Source organism: Propithecus coquereli, unplaced genomic scaffold, assembly GCF_000956105.1.
Source record: "Propithecus coquereli isolate 6110/MARCELLA unplaced genomic scaffold, Pcoq_1.0 Scaffold56, whole genome shotgun sequence".
Taxonomy (NCBI): domain Eukaryota; kingdom Metazoa; phylum Chordata; class Mammalia; order Primates; family Indriidae; genus Propithecus; species Propithecus coquereli.
Genome location: NW_012151507.1, coordinates 5,592,581 through 5,605,071, shown reverse-complemented (window position 1 = coordinate 5,605,071; position 12,491 = coordinate 5,592,581). Strand labels below are relative to the sequence as shown.

Below are 12,491 nucleotides of genomic sequence, written 5' to 3'. Positions count from 1 at the left end.
AAAGACCAATGTGACCTCATGCTCCTGTTCTGTTTAAACTACTACACTTGCTCATCCTGTGTCAGGTTAAAATCAGAATTCAACTGCACCATAATCAAAACCCTTCAAAACCTAGGCCTAGCTTCCCTTACCATCTCCTCCCACATACACTCACACTCTAGATAACCCAACGACAAGAATGTACCCTCTGCCTAAAAGAATCCCATCTTCAGCTATCCATCCTGCAAACCATTTTATAGATGAGAACTGAAACTCACAGAAACAACTTGTCCAAGGACATACAGTTATTAATAGAACTATAACTAGAATACAAATTCTTCCTTTGGTGTTCCCAAAGACCTTTGTAAGTACCAATTATATTTGTCAAATGTATGAGAATTGTTTAAACATCAAGCTCTTTGCATTAGTCTAAATATGAGCTTATCCAAGATGATCCTTTGGGATGTAGGAAGAATAGATTTATCTAGTCTATAAAAAAATAAATTAAGCTTTACTAAGATTAATATAAGGATTCATACTTGGTCTGAAGGGGCAGCTGGCCACGGATCAAGAACAGCAAGGACTATAGCCAGAAACCCACGGAAGGAGTGGAAGTTCCACAAACAAAAGGTCTACTTCCAGCACACCATGATTCACGGTGATTTATTGTGCCCAGGTAAGTAGATGTAGGGATCATTCAGTTTTAACTAAACTGACCCTCACAACATGGAGAAGCAGCTTTAAAAAAAATTTCTGCTAAGACTGCGAAGATAATAATGTAAGCACAAATTAACAAAAAATTAACAGGGCTAAGATTCCTAACTAGTTCAAACTATTCCTCATCTATGCTTTGATGTCTTAATAAAAATTAAAGTCTAGTAGATCAATCACATAGCTCTCACTAAAAATTCTTACTATTTTAATGAGAGCATAAAGGTACTGTTAACAGAAAGTATTTTTTATCTCACCTTTCCTAAACATCTAACTTGTGTTAATTTATTATGTGTACTAATATTGTATTGGCACATGTACACAATTTACAATTAAGCATATATTAAAGGTACAGGCACAGTATTTTATTAATTAGGGTACACACTCAGAATATCCACTGATTAAGTCTTTTTCCTCTTTGGGGTGATGATCAACCTTCCCATTCCAGGACTGAGCTGGTACAGTAGACTGAATAATGCCCCCCCACAAGATGTCTGCATTCTAATCCCTGAATGTTATCTTTACATGGTAAAAGAAACTTTGCAGATGTGATTAAATTAAGGATTATGAGACACAGAGATTATCCTGGATCCGTGGACCCCATGTAATCACATAAGTCCTTATAAGGGTAAGAGACAGGGACCAGTCATTAGCTGACATGAGGACTGAAGCAAGAGGCTGGAGTAGTGATGTGAGGAAGGGGCCACAGAATGCAGGAAGCCTCCAGAAATGGATTCTCTCCTCAGAGCCCCCAGAAGGAACCAGCCCTGTTGACAGCTTAATTTTTTTTTTTTTTTAGCCCAGTGAGACTTATTCTGGGCTTGACCTCCAGAACTGTAAGATAATAAATGTGTGTTGTTTTAAACCACTAAATTTGTGGTAATTTGTCACAGCAATAATAGGACTAATATAGGGGATTCCTGGGATTTATGGAACTTTCAGTGTTAAAAACCAAGATGAGCTGGTCTCCCTATCTTTAGATTGTCAGTGCTCATCAGGACATCTGGTACACAGTAGGCATATGGGAAAAAACTTGGTTGAATGATTTCATGATGAAATATATAGATAATACACTCTGTTTTACAAAGATTTATCGTAAGTATTATTTCATTTTATTTTCCTAACAACCCTGTGAGGTATAATTCCTATATTGAGGATGTAAGAACCATATACATAGAATACAGGCCTTCGGACCTCCAGTCAAAGAATGATGGCAATCAGGAGCCTGTGCTACAAGTCAGGCTGCCTAGGTTCAAATCTAAGCTCCAAAACTTAATAGTTGCTAAACCTTAGCCACGTTACTTAACCTCTCTACTTCTTCATATGTAAAATGCAAAATGAAGTTAAAACCTATTTTATAGGGTTCCTGTCAAGAGTAAAGATGTTATATATCAAGCACACACCACGTGTCTGATACAGAGTTAGAAGACAATAAATATTAGCTATCATTGTTCTATGCCGCAGCTACAGTGCATTTATACCTTGAATATTATGCAAAAAAAAAAAAAATAGTAACCAAAATAAATAATGAAATGAGGATGGTTTTCTATGAAGGTAATCCAAGGCAAGTACACTAGGGTGGAAAGACAAAAGCAGAGGTGAGACATAATGATCTATGTAACTGTAACAGTACAAATAAGTTGATAACAAAATACAGTAATATTGGTAGGATGTGGGGAAGCTTTAGAAACTAAAACATTGTAGCATAAACATATCAACCCATAAAATAGAAATGTATCACAAAATTTGGGAACAATTTGTGAATGACAAAGAAGACAAAATGGCTTTACTAAAAGGAGCTGATCAACTCTCCAGCAAACTTTTTGTCTAACCCTACAATGGCTTTTGGTACCCACTTCTGTTAAGAGCAATGGAAATGTTGGGAAATGATAACCCAAGACCAGATTGTAGCAAAAGTTATACCTCCAGTAAGTCAGTGCCATGATTTCACCTTCCCAAGAAGAGTCTCAAAAGACAAAGCATACCCTTTGCCAATCATCGCTATGCACCACTTCTCTTGCCCAATCTCATTCATCATCACTCTTCCAAAAAAACATCAAGGATAAACATCCTATTTTAATGGCTTTTAATAGCTTTGTTAAAGAATAATTATTTTAAAAAGTCTCTAAATTTAGTGGTCCAAACAAATCTCAAAATATACTAACCCAATTGTTTCTTAAACTAATTCTTAAACTTTTCACACTCTTTTCTTAAACCTTCAACACCTATTTTTCACTCTGGGAGGCCACAAACATTACAGAACTCTATGACTACTATTTTCAATACTAGGCTGACTGATATTTTTCTCTAACAGGTCATGATCTTCTCACTATTTCCAATGAATAAAGTTGAGAAAACAATTTGAGGTTAGCTTAAGTAAAAGCCAGAAATTCCCAAAAGTAATAGAAGCATGGTTAATTTAAATTTACAAATGATTTTAAGAGCCACACTCTTGATTTTGTTTTCATCATCCAGTTAAAAAAAAAAATCAGAGATACTGGTGCGTTTTAAACTGAATGAAAGTCTAACTTGCCTTATCAGCCAATTAATTCAACAAGGGCTGACAAAGAATAACATAGTCTAAAAATGAGCAAAACCAAGGAGACAGAAGAGAGATAAGAAAATACATAATCTATAAATAACTAGGCAGCCCCAGAAAGGTGGGAAAAATACAAGCTTACAGTCTCTCACCTACAAATGCAAATTTAAAAAGCAGCAAGTGAACTCATCTCCTACAGAAACTTCTTGGTACTCAACATATTAAAAAGTAGAAAGGGGAAAATGTCATTGGTTCTATTTAAAGGGTTCAGAATGAAAGACAAAAGGCCAATTTTTTTGTTCTCTAAAACTTCTATCATCCTCTCAATCAAAATTCCTAAGCCAGGCAAGTGTTTTCTTTTCCCCTTTATGTATTATTTTCTGTAAGCAACAACTCTACAACTTCAGTGCTTTCCGAATCCATGAGGCATCCATAAAAAATGAAAATAGTGTTGGTGCTTTGTAAAAATAAGCTAAACAGGACACTAATACAATAAACAGCAAATCGCCTTGACTGAAGAAGCATCTTTTTAGTCATCAAATGTCACACCTCTGAAGAAATTCCCCGGGAGGAAAGAATGGTTTTTCCAAGTACACGGATAGCAATCCTTCAACTTGCAAGCTCTCTTTCCTCCTCAAAAAAAAAAGAAAAAATCCCAAAGTGCCTGGGGTTAACAGAAACCCCATAAAGCTTTAGGGACAAGGCACTCTTCCCTCTTCCCGTCTTCCAACACCCTCCTATTACTCAGGGACGTTACCAAAAACTACTGTATACACTACATGTAAGACACCCTCTCCACCAAACCAACTGAAAAAGTGCTTCGTAACACCCCCGAAAGTTTCCGAGAACTGCAGCCCCATGTGTACTTGGGGCCAAAACTCGTGCGAGAAATGTCGAGGAGAACTACTGCTCACACATTCCTCTTACCCACATGACGACTTACGTTTTCAAAATTACACGTCCGGAACTTGCACCATCTGACGTGCTTTACGCCCTAACCACACGAAGAAAGCTGGGCACCGGCGGTAAATCCGAGCCACTTACCTCGGTCTACGCGAACACCACCCCAAACACTGCACCGCCTCCCGCGGGGACAGTAACCGAGCACAAAGGCACCCGGTGGTCCCCTCTGTCCAGGCACCTTTCTCTCCCGCTTAGACTCTGTGAATTCCAAAACACACCACGCAAATCTCCGCACAGAGCGCTACCAGGCCAGTGAGAGGGACAGTCGCGGAGTAAAACATCGGTTTGTCTCTCAGATGGGGGCCTTGGAAACCCGCACCCCGAAAGCCAAGACGACTTGGGGGTGTGACCTGCGCTGCTCCCACCCCTCTTCTCCGCTCACGGAAACTCCCGTGATGTCGCGGCTACTCACCAGACCAGGGAGCACAGAGAGAGGCAGGAGACCAGGGCCAAGGCCCGCCGGTACTTCTTCATCTTCTCCTCCTTCTTCCCCCTGCCAGAAGGCGGCACATCCTCCCGGCAGCCGCCACTGCCGAGGCCAAGATGGAGGAGCCGGAGCAGAAGCGAGAGGATGGGAGCGAGAGCCCTGGAGGCTGTGGCGCTAGGGGAGCGGCTCCTCTGCGGCGCGCGTTCCGGCCGCCCTCTACGCGGGGCCCACAGCGGCGCGGACAGGGGCGCTTCACAGGACTCCGGGGACTGCCGCTGCTGCTGCTGCTGAGGCCGCCGGTCCGTCCGCGCCCGCCTCCTGGAACCGCCGCCACCGCCACTGCCGCCCCATCTCCCTCCCGCCCGCCCCGGCCCTCGCTCCGTGCTGCCGGCGACCAACGGCCGCCGCGTACTCGCCTCTCAACAGCCAATCGCCGGCGGGGCCGCGACACCTCACACACCGCTGAGCTGGAAAGAGACGCGTCACACACGTCCCGCAGCGCTCGCTCCCCCACCAGCCTCCGCGCGGGCCACGCCCCCCGCACGTCTCGGTCCGGGGAGCGGATGAGAGGCGGACACAAAGCGCGGGGGGGCCGGACGCCGCCGCGCTCCGCCCACCCCAGGTCCCGCCGCCTGCTGGCTCACGTTCAGGAAGTCGGGAGGAGCCCGGTGACCCTCGGCCTTCCTCCCTACCATGGCCCGCCCCTGGTTCCCCGCCGGCGAGTCCGCGCAAGGCCCCACGGGAGCTGTAGTTGCCTTCCAGAACCCTCCTTTCCCTTACCCTATTCCTCCTAGAATCCACGGTTTTGACGGAGAATCTATAGTTTCGCTTCTCACCGAGAGGCTGAGCAGCTTTGGAATTGTTTTCCTCTTTTGAGAACAGTTCGTGGAATGACCGAGGGAGAGGGAGAAAGCTATACTAATAAAATTTAAAAGGCCTTTTCCCGGGGTCAATGGGCGGGTCCACTGAGCTAGATGTTGATTGGTAGACGCAAAGGGGCGCGCCAAGACTTCCTCTCACCTGATAGGTTAGAGCGGAAAGCCTTTTCTTTTTCTCCACCTCGGCCAGAATTTTGCTGCCCGCCACATTCTTCAGTTGACGTCGCCTGAGCTGGTCTTCATTCTGTTGGTTTTGAGCTTGGGGTTCGCTGTGGTGGGGCCAGAAGAGAAAACTGCTGTTCCCGCTGGGGGAGCGAGGTGCCCACAGACGCTCCAAGACTTGGGGTTCCTCGAAAGCGGTTGCATACACCCACCTATTGCTGTAGTCTCAGGCAAAAACTGTCCACTTTTCAATACTTAGTAACAGTCAGCGTGCCCGTTCCACATTTGTGCCTTGGAACATAGCGTGATGTTTAGTGTGAAAAATATTTAAAGCAGGTGTTCCTTATTGTTCATGTGGCACGAAAAGAAGACAAAGTAAAATGTTCAACTACTTTTGAGCCATGGAATGTCCTTACTGACCTTCCAAGTTGAATTGGTTGTGAATTATATTCCCAAGGAACTGAATGATTTGACCCACTATAATTCTTGGATATAAGTCAACTGGATGTTAGAGAAATTCTACGAAGGTTGATAATTTTGATTTTAGAGTTCACCCTAAACTTTTTTCTGGCAAAAATTAGGTAACAGTGTAGTGTCTATGCTACACTTAGTATATGATAATAAAATCCTTTCATCGCAGGAGTGTTTCTCTCACCTAAGAGCAGTATCAAATGATTAATATGCAAGTTAAAAAGAAGGTAGGAGCAATAGATGGATAGGGATTGACATTTCAAACCATGTTGGGCACCCTTTTCCTCTTACTCATAGGAACTATGTTATTCAGGATATTCTCCCATTGCTAAAAGGTTGACTACACAGAAACTGGGCATCTCAAGTCCCTGCCCTGATAAAGATCAGATATTCTGTTTGCTGTTGATGAAAAAAACAAGCAGATCTTGGAAAAGGAGTCAACTCCTTCTGGCTATCTCCTTTGTCCTCTATCTCACATACAAAATCATACTTAAGACATTCAAGAGAAGAACTGTTCGTCTAATTTAAGTTGGTAGTATTTTATAAGCAAGCTTTAACATTTTGATTTAGTTGAAAAATTATCTGCTCCTTTCAATATTACAAAATGCTGAGATACTATACATTTCACAAGGATCTTAGAGAGGAACAGCTGTCACCCAATGACATTAGATGCTTCCAGAGTAAAAGCCAGTTAAAAACACAAGTTTCCTGGAAATCAGTAAAAGAAAAGACTGGAAATTGAGAAGAGACTAACATACCATAAAAGGGACTAAATCAGAAGGAAAAAAGGGTTAATGTGGCAGTCAGCATTTAGAATTTTAACTGCATGTAAATACAATATAAACAGAATTTTCTTACAGTTTGTCCCCACCTCATTTTCCTCTTCTTCTTTTTTATGTAAGTATGTGTATGTAATAACATATACCTGTTTTAATTTAGTTGTTTCCTACCTGAAGAGAGCCTTAACTAGTTTGCCAAATCTACCTTAACAGAGCACTGATAGTTTGGTCACTTTGGAAGGTAAAAGTAGAACTCAAAAAGAGATAAAACAATAAACTGCTCCATTAATACAGCCTGAGAACTCAGTCTCTTAAGGGATGGGAGAATCAGAAAGTGCAATGTTAGCTTATACAGTTCTGTTTATAGTGCAAGTATTAATAACAAAAAATAACATTTCCCTTTTTAAAAAATGAAAAATTCTATTTCATGATCCCAAATTTAATGTTCTATCACTGGGTTATGTGTATTTTGAAGATTCATGAATTTAGTAGGCTCATAATGGAATCAGCCTGAGGAAGGGAATGATTACATATGAGTGATGAAGAAGAAGACATCAGAGATAGTCTAGTTTCCAGGAAGGTGTGTGTCATTACCTGAATAAAAAAGTCAGGAGTCCCAGGTTTGCAGGGAAGAAGAGTAGTCTGGCTTTGGAACAAAATTGAATTTGAGTTTCTGGTGGAAGTATCTAACAAGGATTTGTAATTACGAGGTTCCAAATAGGAAGAGAAAAGTAGCAACCAAAGACAACATGTTGGGGGTTCTAACTGCTGTGTCCTTCAGTACCTTAGGTGTAATACTCTTAGACGAAGCTTCCTAAAACTTCACCATGTCCTTTCTTTGATGCAAAAATCTTCTATAGGTCTTAAATATTTGTTGAATAAAGTCCTGCCTCCTTGGCCTGGCATTCAGAGCCTTCCATAATTCAACCTAGTTGATGGTTCAAGCCTTATCTTGTTGGGGCTGGGCCTGGAAGAAAGGATGGATGGATGGAAAGAACGTGAGCAGGGTGAATGAAGGCTCAGGTGAAAATGCCTGCCCTAAGCTGCTTGTTTGCTGTGTGCAAAGGTCAGCTGAAAACAGCTGACCTGCATGGATGGTAAAGAAATTAGCAAACGACCCTAACCTTTTGCACGTGTCCTTGGAAATAAATACAGAAGGACCTTAGCTGAGGTGGCCATTTTCTCCTTCAGGCTTTGGCCTCTTTGGATCATCCAGTATAGCTATAATAGAAAACAGAGGTGAGGAAATAAACATTTTCTAAGACATTTTCCTAGAGTTGAAGCATATGAATTTCCAAATTGAAAGTGCCATAATTTAAATGACTGATGGGCACATCATTGTGAAATTTAAGAACACTGGAGAGAAAGAGAAGAGCATAGAAGTTTTAGGGTTAGGAGAAAAAAACAGACCACACACAAAGGATCAGGAATCAGAATGGTTTCAGACTTCTTAGCATTTACACAGGAAGCCAAAAGATAGTGGAGCAATGCCTGAAGGAAGGATTATTTCCAACCAAGAATTCTAAGCCCAACCAACCTACCAATTAATATCAGGGGAATAAAGACGTTGTGAGACTAGCAAGACCTCAAGAAATTTACCTGCTCTGTGGCGTTTCTCATCAAAGGAGATTTTGCTCTACCAAAACAAGAGAAGAAACCAAAAAAGGAAGACACCTGATAGAGGAAACAGAAAATCCAGCAGAGAGTAAAGAGATGAAGGGAAGCCCTAGGATGAGAGTGAAAGAAGAACCCAGCACAGCAGCTGAGTACCTGGCGTAGGCGGCAGCCACTGCAGATTGCAGCAGGTCGGAAGGCACTGGGAGACCTCTTCAGGAGGATTAAATCAGTAGAATACCTACTGCACCTAAGCATCTTAGGAGGTAATTTAGATAATTTCGAAAACTTGGTAGAATTAATAAATACTGTCTTACTCTGTTTAGGCTGCTATAACAAAATACCGTACACTGGGTAGTTTATAAACAACAGAAATGTATTTCTCACAGTTCTGGAGGCTGGGAAGTCTAAAATCAAGTCACAGGTAGATTTGGTGTCTGGTGAGGGCCCGTTTTCTGATTCATAGCACGTTATCATTGTGTCTTCACATGGTGGAAGGGGCAAGAGGTGTCTCTCAGGACTCTTTTATAAGGATACTAATCCCATTTATGAAGATCCCCATGATCTAGTCACCTCCCAAAGGACCTACCTCCAATACCGTCATCTTGTGGGGTAGAATTTCAACATATAAATTTGGGGGAAACAGAAACATTCAGATCTTAGCAGCAAGCACTTAGAAATGAAACAAATAAATAAAACAATATGAAAAACAGAGCTATGCAGGAAAAGTTCATCTGTGAATAGTATTTTCATAATCTTAATAACATACACACTGAAAATTACTCAAAATCATGATGAAACTACATCAGAGGGATGAGAGGATAAGAAGGATTATATGTCTCTGGTTGGGGTTATTGGTTTGGGGAAAGGAAAAAGAGCATAATCCTCAGCTTCCATAGCTGAATGTCAATAATACTTAGAATTTGAAAAAACAAAAACAAAGAATAACAACACATGCTATTTAGGACATGGAGGCAAATACCAAAATAACTGGCTATAAGAGGTGAAAGCAGCTGCTTTCTGAGCAGGGAGAAAGAGAGAGAGGGTGATAGGGCACTGCTGTTTTTCATAACAAACCTTGCTAGAAGAACTATATGATCCTTGTGTACACATATAACTTTGAATTTCAAAAAATTTAAGATGTTACATTTATGATGTTTGTGATTTGTGGCAAAATAAGTCTGCATTTTTTATGGTTTTTTCCTATCCCATTTTTCTACACCTCTATGCTGAATATATGGAGCAAAGGAAACTATCAGTTATGATGTATAGATTTTGCAACTCTTCCATTCAGTCACTAGGCATTGAAATCTGAAGAGAATGCAAGAAAGTAATATACAGCTCTTTGAAAAAGTAGAGATGTGAAGCAAATAAGAACATTTTCCTAAGGATTATTTTCTATTTCAGAATGTAAAAGTGTTACTATTAATAAAACTCTCCCTGCAGTACCGGCTTTCAGAACCATCTATTTAATGTATAAAATGTAATTTTTTCCTTGCCTTAAATTTTCTCCTTCCTTCTGTTATTTGTCTATTTTATAATAGAACTGTCTCATGGTTCTATTAATATAAAGTTAAACATTTACCTGAATAGTTGAGGAAAACTTACTTTGCCTCAATTATTCGGTCATTATACTAGTTTGAGGCCTGCGTTGCGATCATTATATGGATCAAGTAATTTCTCCTCTTCATTTTGCACAGGGAGAAAATTGATATTAAAGTGTGTCAGTCTGTAAATCTTCAAAGGATCCACATGAAATGATATTCAAGGTAAACCGGTATTGAGGAGTCTTTGCGTTTTCTTTCCATTGCAAACTTTCATTTAGTTACTTAAATGACTCAAACAATTTAATTGAACCTTGAGAAAGTCTGTTCCATAGGAGAGCATTAAACATTAATCATTTCACATCGCCAAATAATTAATGAAGAGTTAAAGCGACGCTCCTAGGGAAGGTTAGTGACTGTTGAGAGTAAAGCATTTTTATAGAAAGTTTTTTGCAGGCCAGCTCCAAAGCCACTCTCTCCATAAGGTCTTTCCCTCTTGCAGGGCCCTCCTTTGCAATCCTCCACTTTGTGAGCTTCCATAGTACAGGTTATCGCACTGTAACTTACACTATAGTTAGTGTGTCCTTCACTGGTAGGACAGGAAATGTATGTTATTTCATCTCCAGATCCCCCACAGGGCTTAGCATTATCCCTGACACAAAGGAGGAATTCAGTCAAGCCTGACTATCAGGCTGATACTGGTCATGATGACAATGATTCACCAAGTGGGATATTTAAATTTCTTGAGCACTTTATAAAATTAGAACTTTCATGTATATTCTTTCATTTAAAACTAAAACTAAGAAAAAAACAACACAAATAGAGAATACAATCCTTATTATATTACTTCTGAGAGGGAAGATTAAAATCTGACTTTTCAGATACATTTGGCCTTTATTAGGACTGTTGGTAGTTATAGTCCTATCTTCAAATATAAAATTGAAAAGAAAAATTATACTCTAGGAAGTATGAAAGAAAAATAAAATGTTTATTATCAAAGAATAGGGATGGGAAGAAAGGGATTTTTTGATAACTCTAAGTAGAATTTAAATTTTGAATCCGAAATTACCTTTAAAATAATTTTGGTTAATTTTAAAGATTGCATGTTTTTAATATTACTTTTTTCTAGGGCCTACTTATAGGATAAAATTTTTAATATGTGCATATATCTGCATAATTGCAATGAACTATATCTACTTTTCAACCAGAGACTTACATTTGCTGGAAATATCTTGATAAATGGGCAAAATATTTTGAATTAATATATTTTTTATTGTACTTGTCTGCATGCAGTGATGCCAATGTAGATTCAGTCGACTTGTAAAAGGTACGTAAGACATCTAATTAGCTGTGCTTCTATTTTTACTTTTACCTGTACAAATAGTTCTTTGTGTTTTCACTCCTCTTTGGTCAATTGCAATTTTTCCAAAATAGGAATTTCCCAAGTTTTCCTTAAAATAGAATCTCTCATAAAAGTAAGGTTTCCAAAGCCCACCCTAGACATACAGAATCAGCATTCCAGGAGAAGGACCCTGAAATATGTAAATAATAGGTGAATTTTATTCTCAGATAAGTTTGGAAACTGCTCTAAAACATTCTTCCCTAGCTTCCTTGGGCCACTATTTTTATAAGAGGAAATAAAACATTTTAATTGTAATGTACTAAAAGTGTGGTTGCAGAAAAAGTTGATGAGCATTATTTCTATTGTTATTTCATTTAATGCTTAAGTTGCCTGACCACTCTGATTAATTGACAACTCACACTCCCATTTTAGAGTGAAAACGTAAAATATATCATGCATATCATTCTGGGAATGACAACATCTGATATATTATAATAATGATAATATCTATATACATTATAATGATACAGATGCTATATAATGATATATCAGATGTATTCATAATAAAATCCAATATATTACAACAATGATAATATCTATACAGTAATTCTGCTGTGACTCCCTCCCCCCATCAAATAAACTCTTGGAGGCCAGATTCTCATTTTTTATTTTGCCTATGCTTCTCACAGACCTAAAACAGGTACATAATAGGTATAAAATACATGTTTATTGAGTTGAAATTAATTGTGAATTATTGACAAAGTGGAAAGCTAATGATAATTATGTTGGTACAGCCTTTACATTATGTTATCACTTGGAGATCATTCTGTCTCCTGCCTACCAAGATCCAACTTCTATCACTCAAGATTTCCATTTGGCAAAGATAAATGAAAGATATTAGAAAAGCTCTTTCCACTAATCCTCTCTCTCTCTCTTATGTACTCACATTTCTTCTTTCTCTACTCTTTTTTCCAGTCTCGTACTGTTGACTCCATTTTGTCCTTCCACACCCAAGTAATGGCTTTAGTTACATATTGTAAATATACAGAATACATATTCTGTACACATATGTAGATTAATAA

General features: G+C 39.5%; 1 protein-coding gene across 1 annotated transcript in view; it reads right to left on the bottom strand.

Moving 5' to 3' along the window:
* The window catches only part of SUCO (SUN domain containing ossification factor), a 173,975-nt gene that overhangs the window by 135,043 nt on the left and 26,441 nt on the right, over window positions 1-12,491 (bottom strand). Inside the window, exons 5-8 of the mRNA XM_012657720.1 lie at window positions 6,889-6,899; window positions 5,640-5,871; window positions 5,005-5,537; window positions 4,605-4,955 (exon numbers count right to left, since the gene is read on the bottom strand). Of these exons, the coding sequence (XP_012513174.1) occupies window positions 4,605-4,955; window positions 5,005-5,537; window positions 5,640-5,871; window positions 6,889-6,899 (1,127 nt within the window). The remainder of the gene's footprint in view (window positions 1-4,604; window positions 4,956-5,004; window positions 5,538-5,639; window positions 5,872-6,888; window positions 6,900-12,491) is intronic.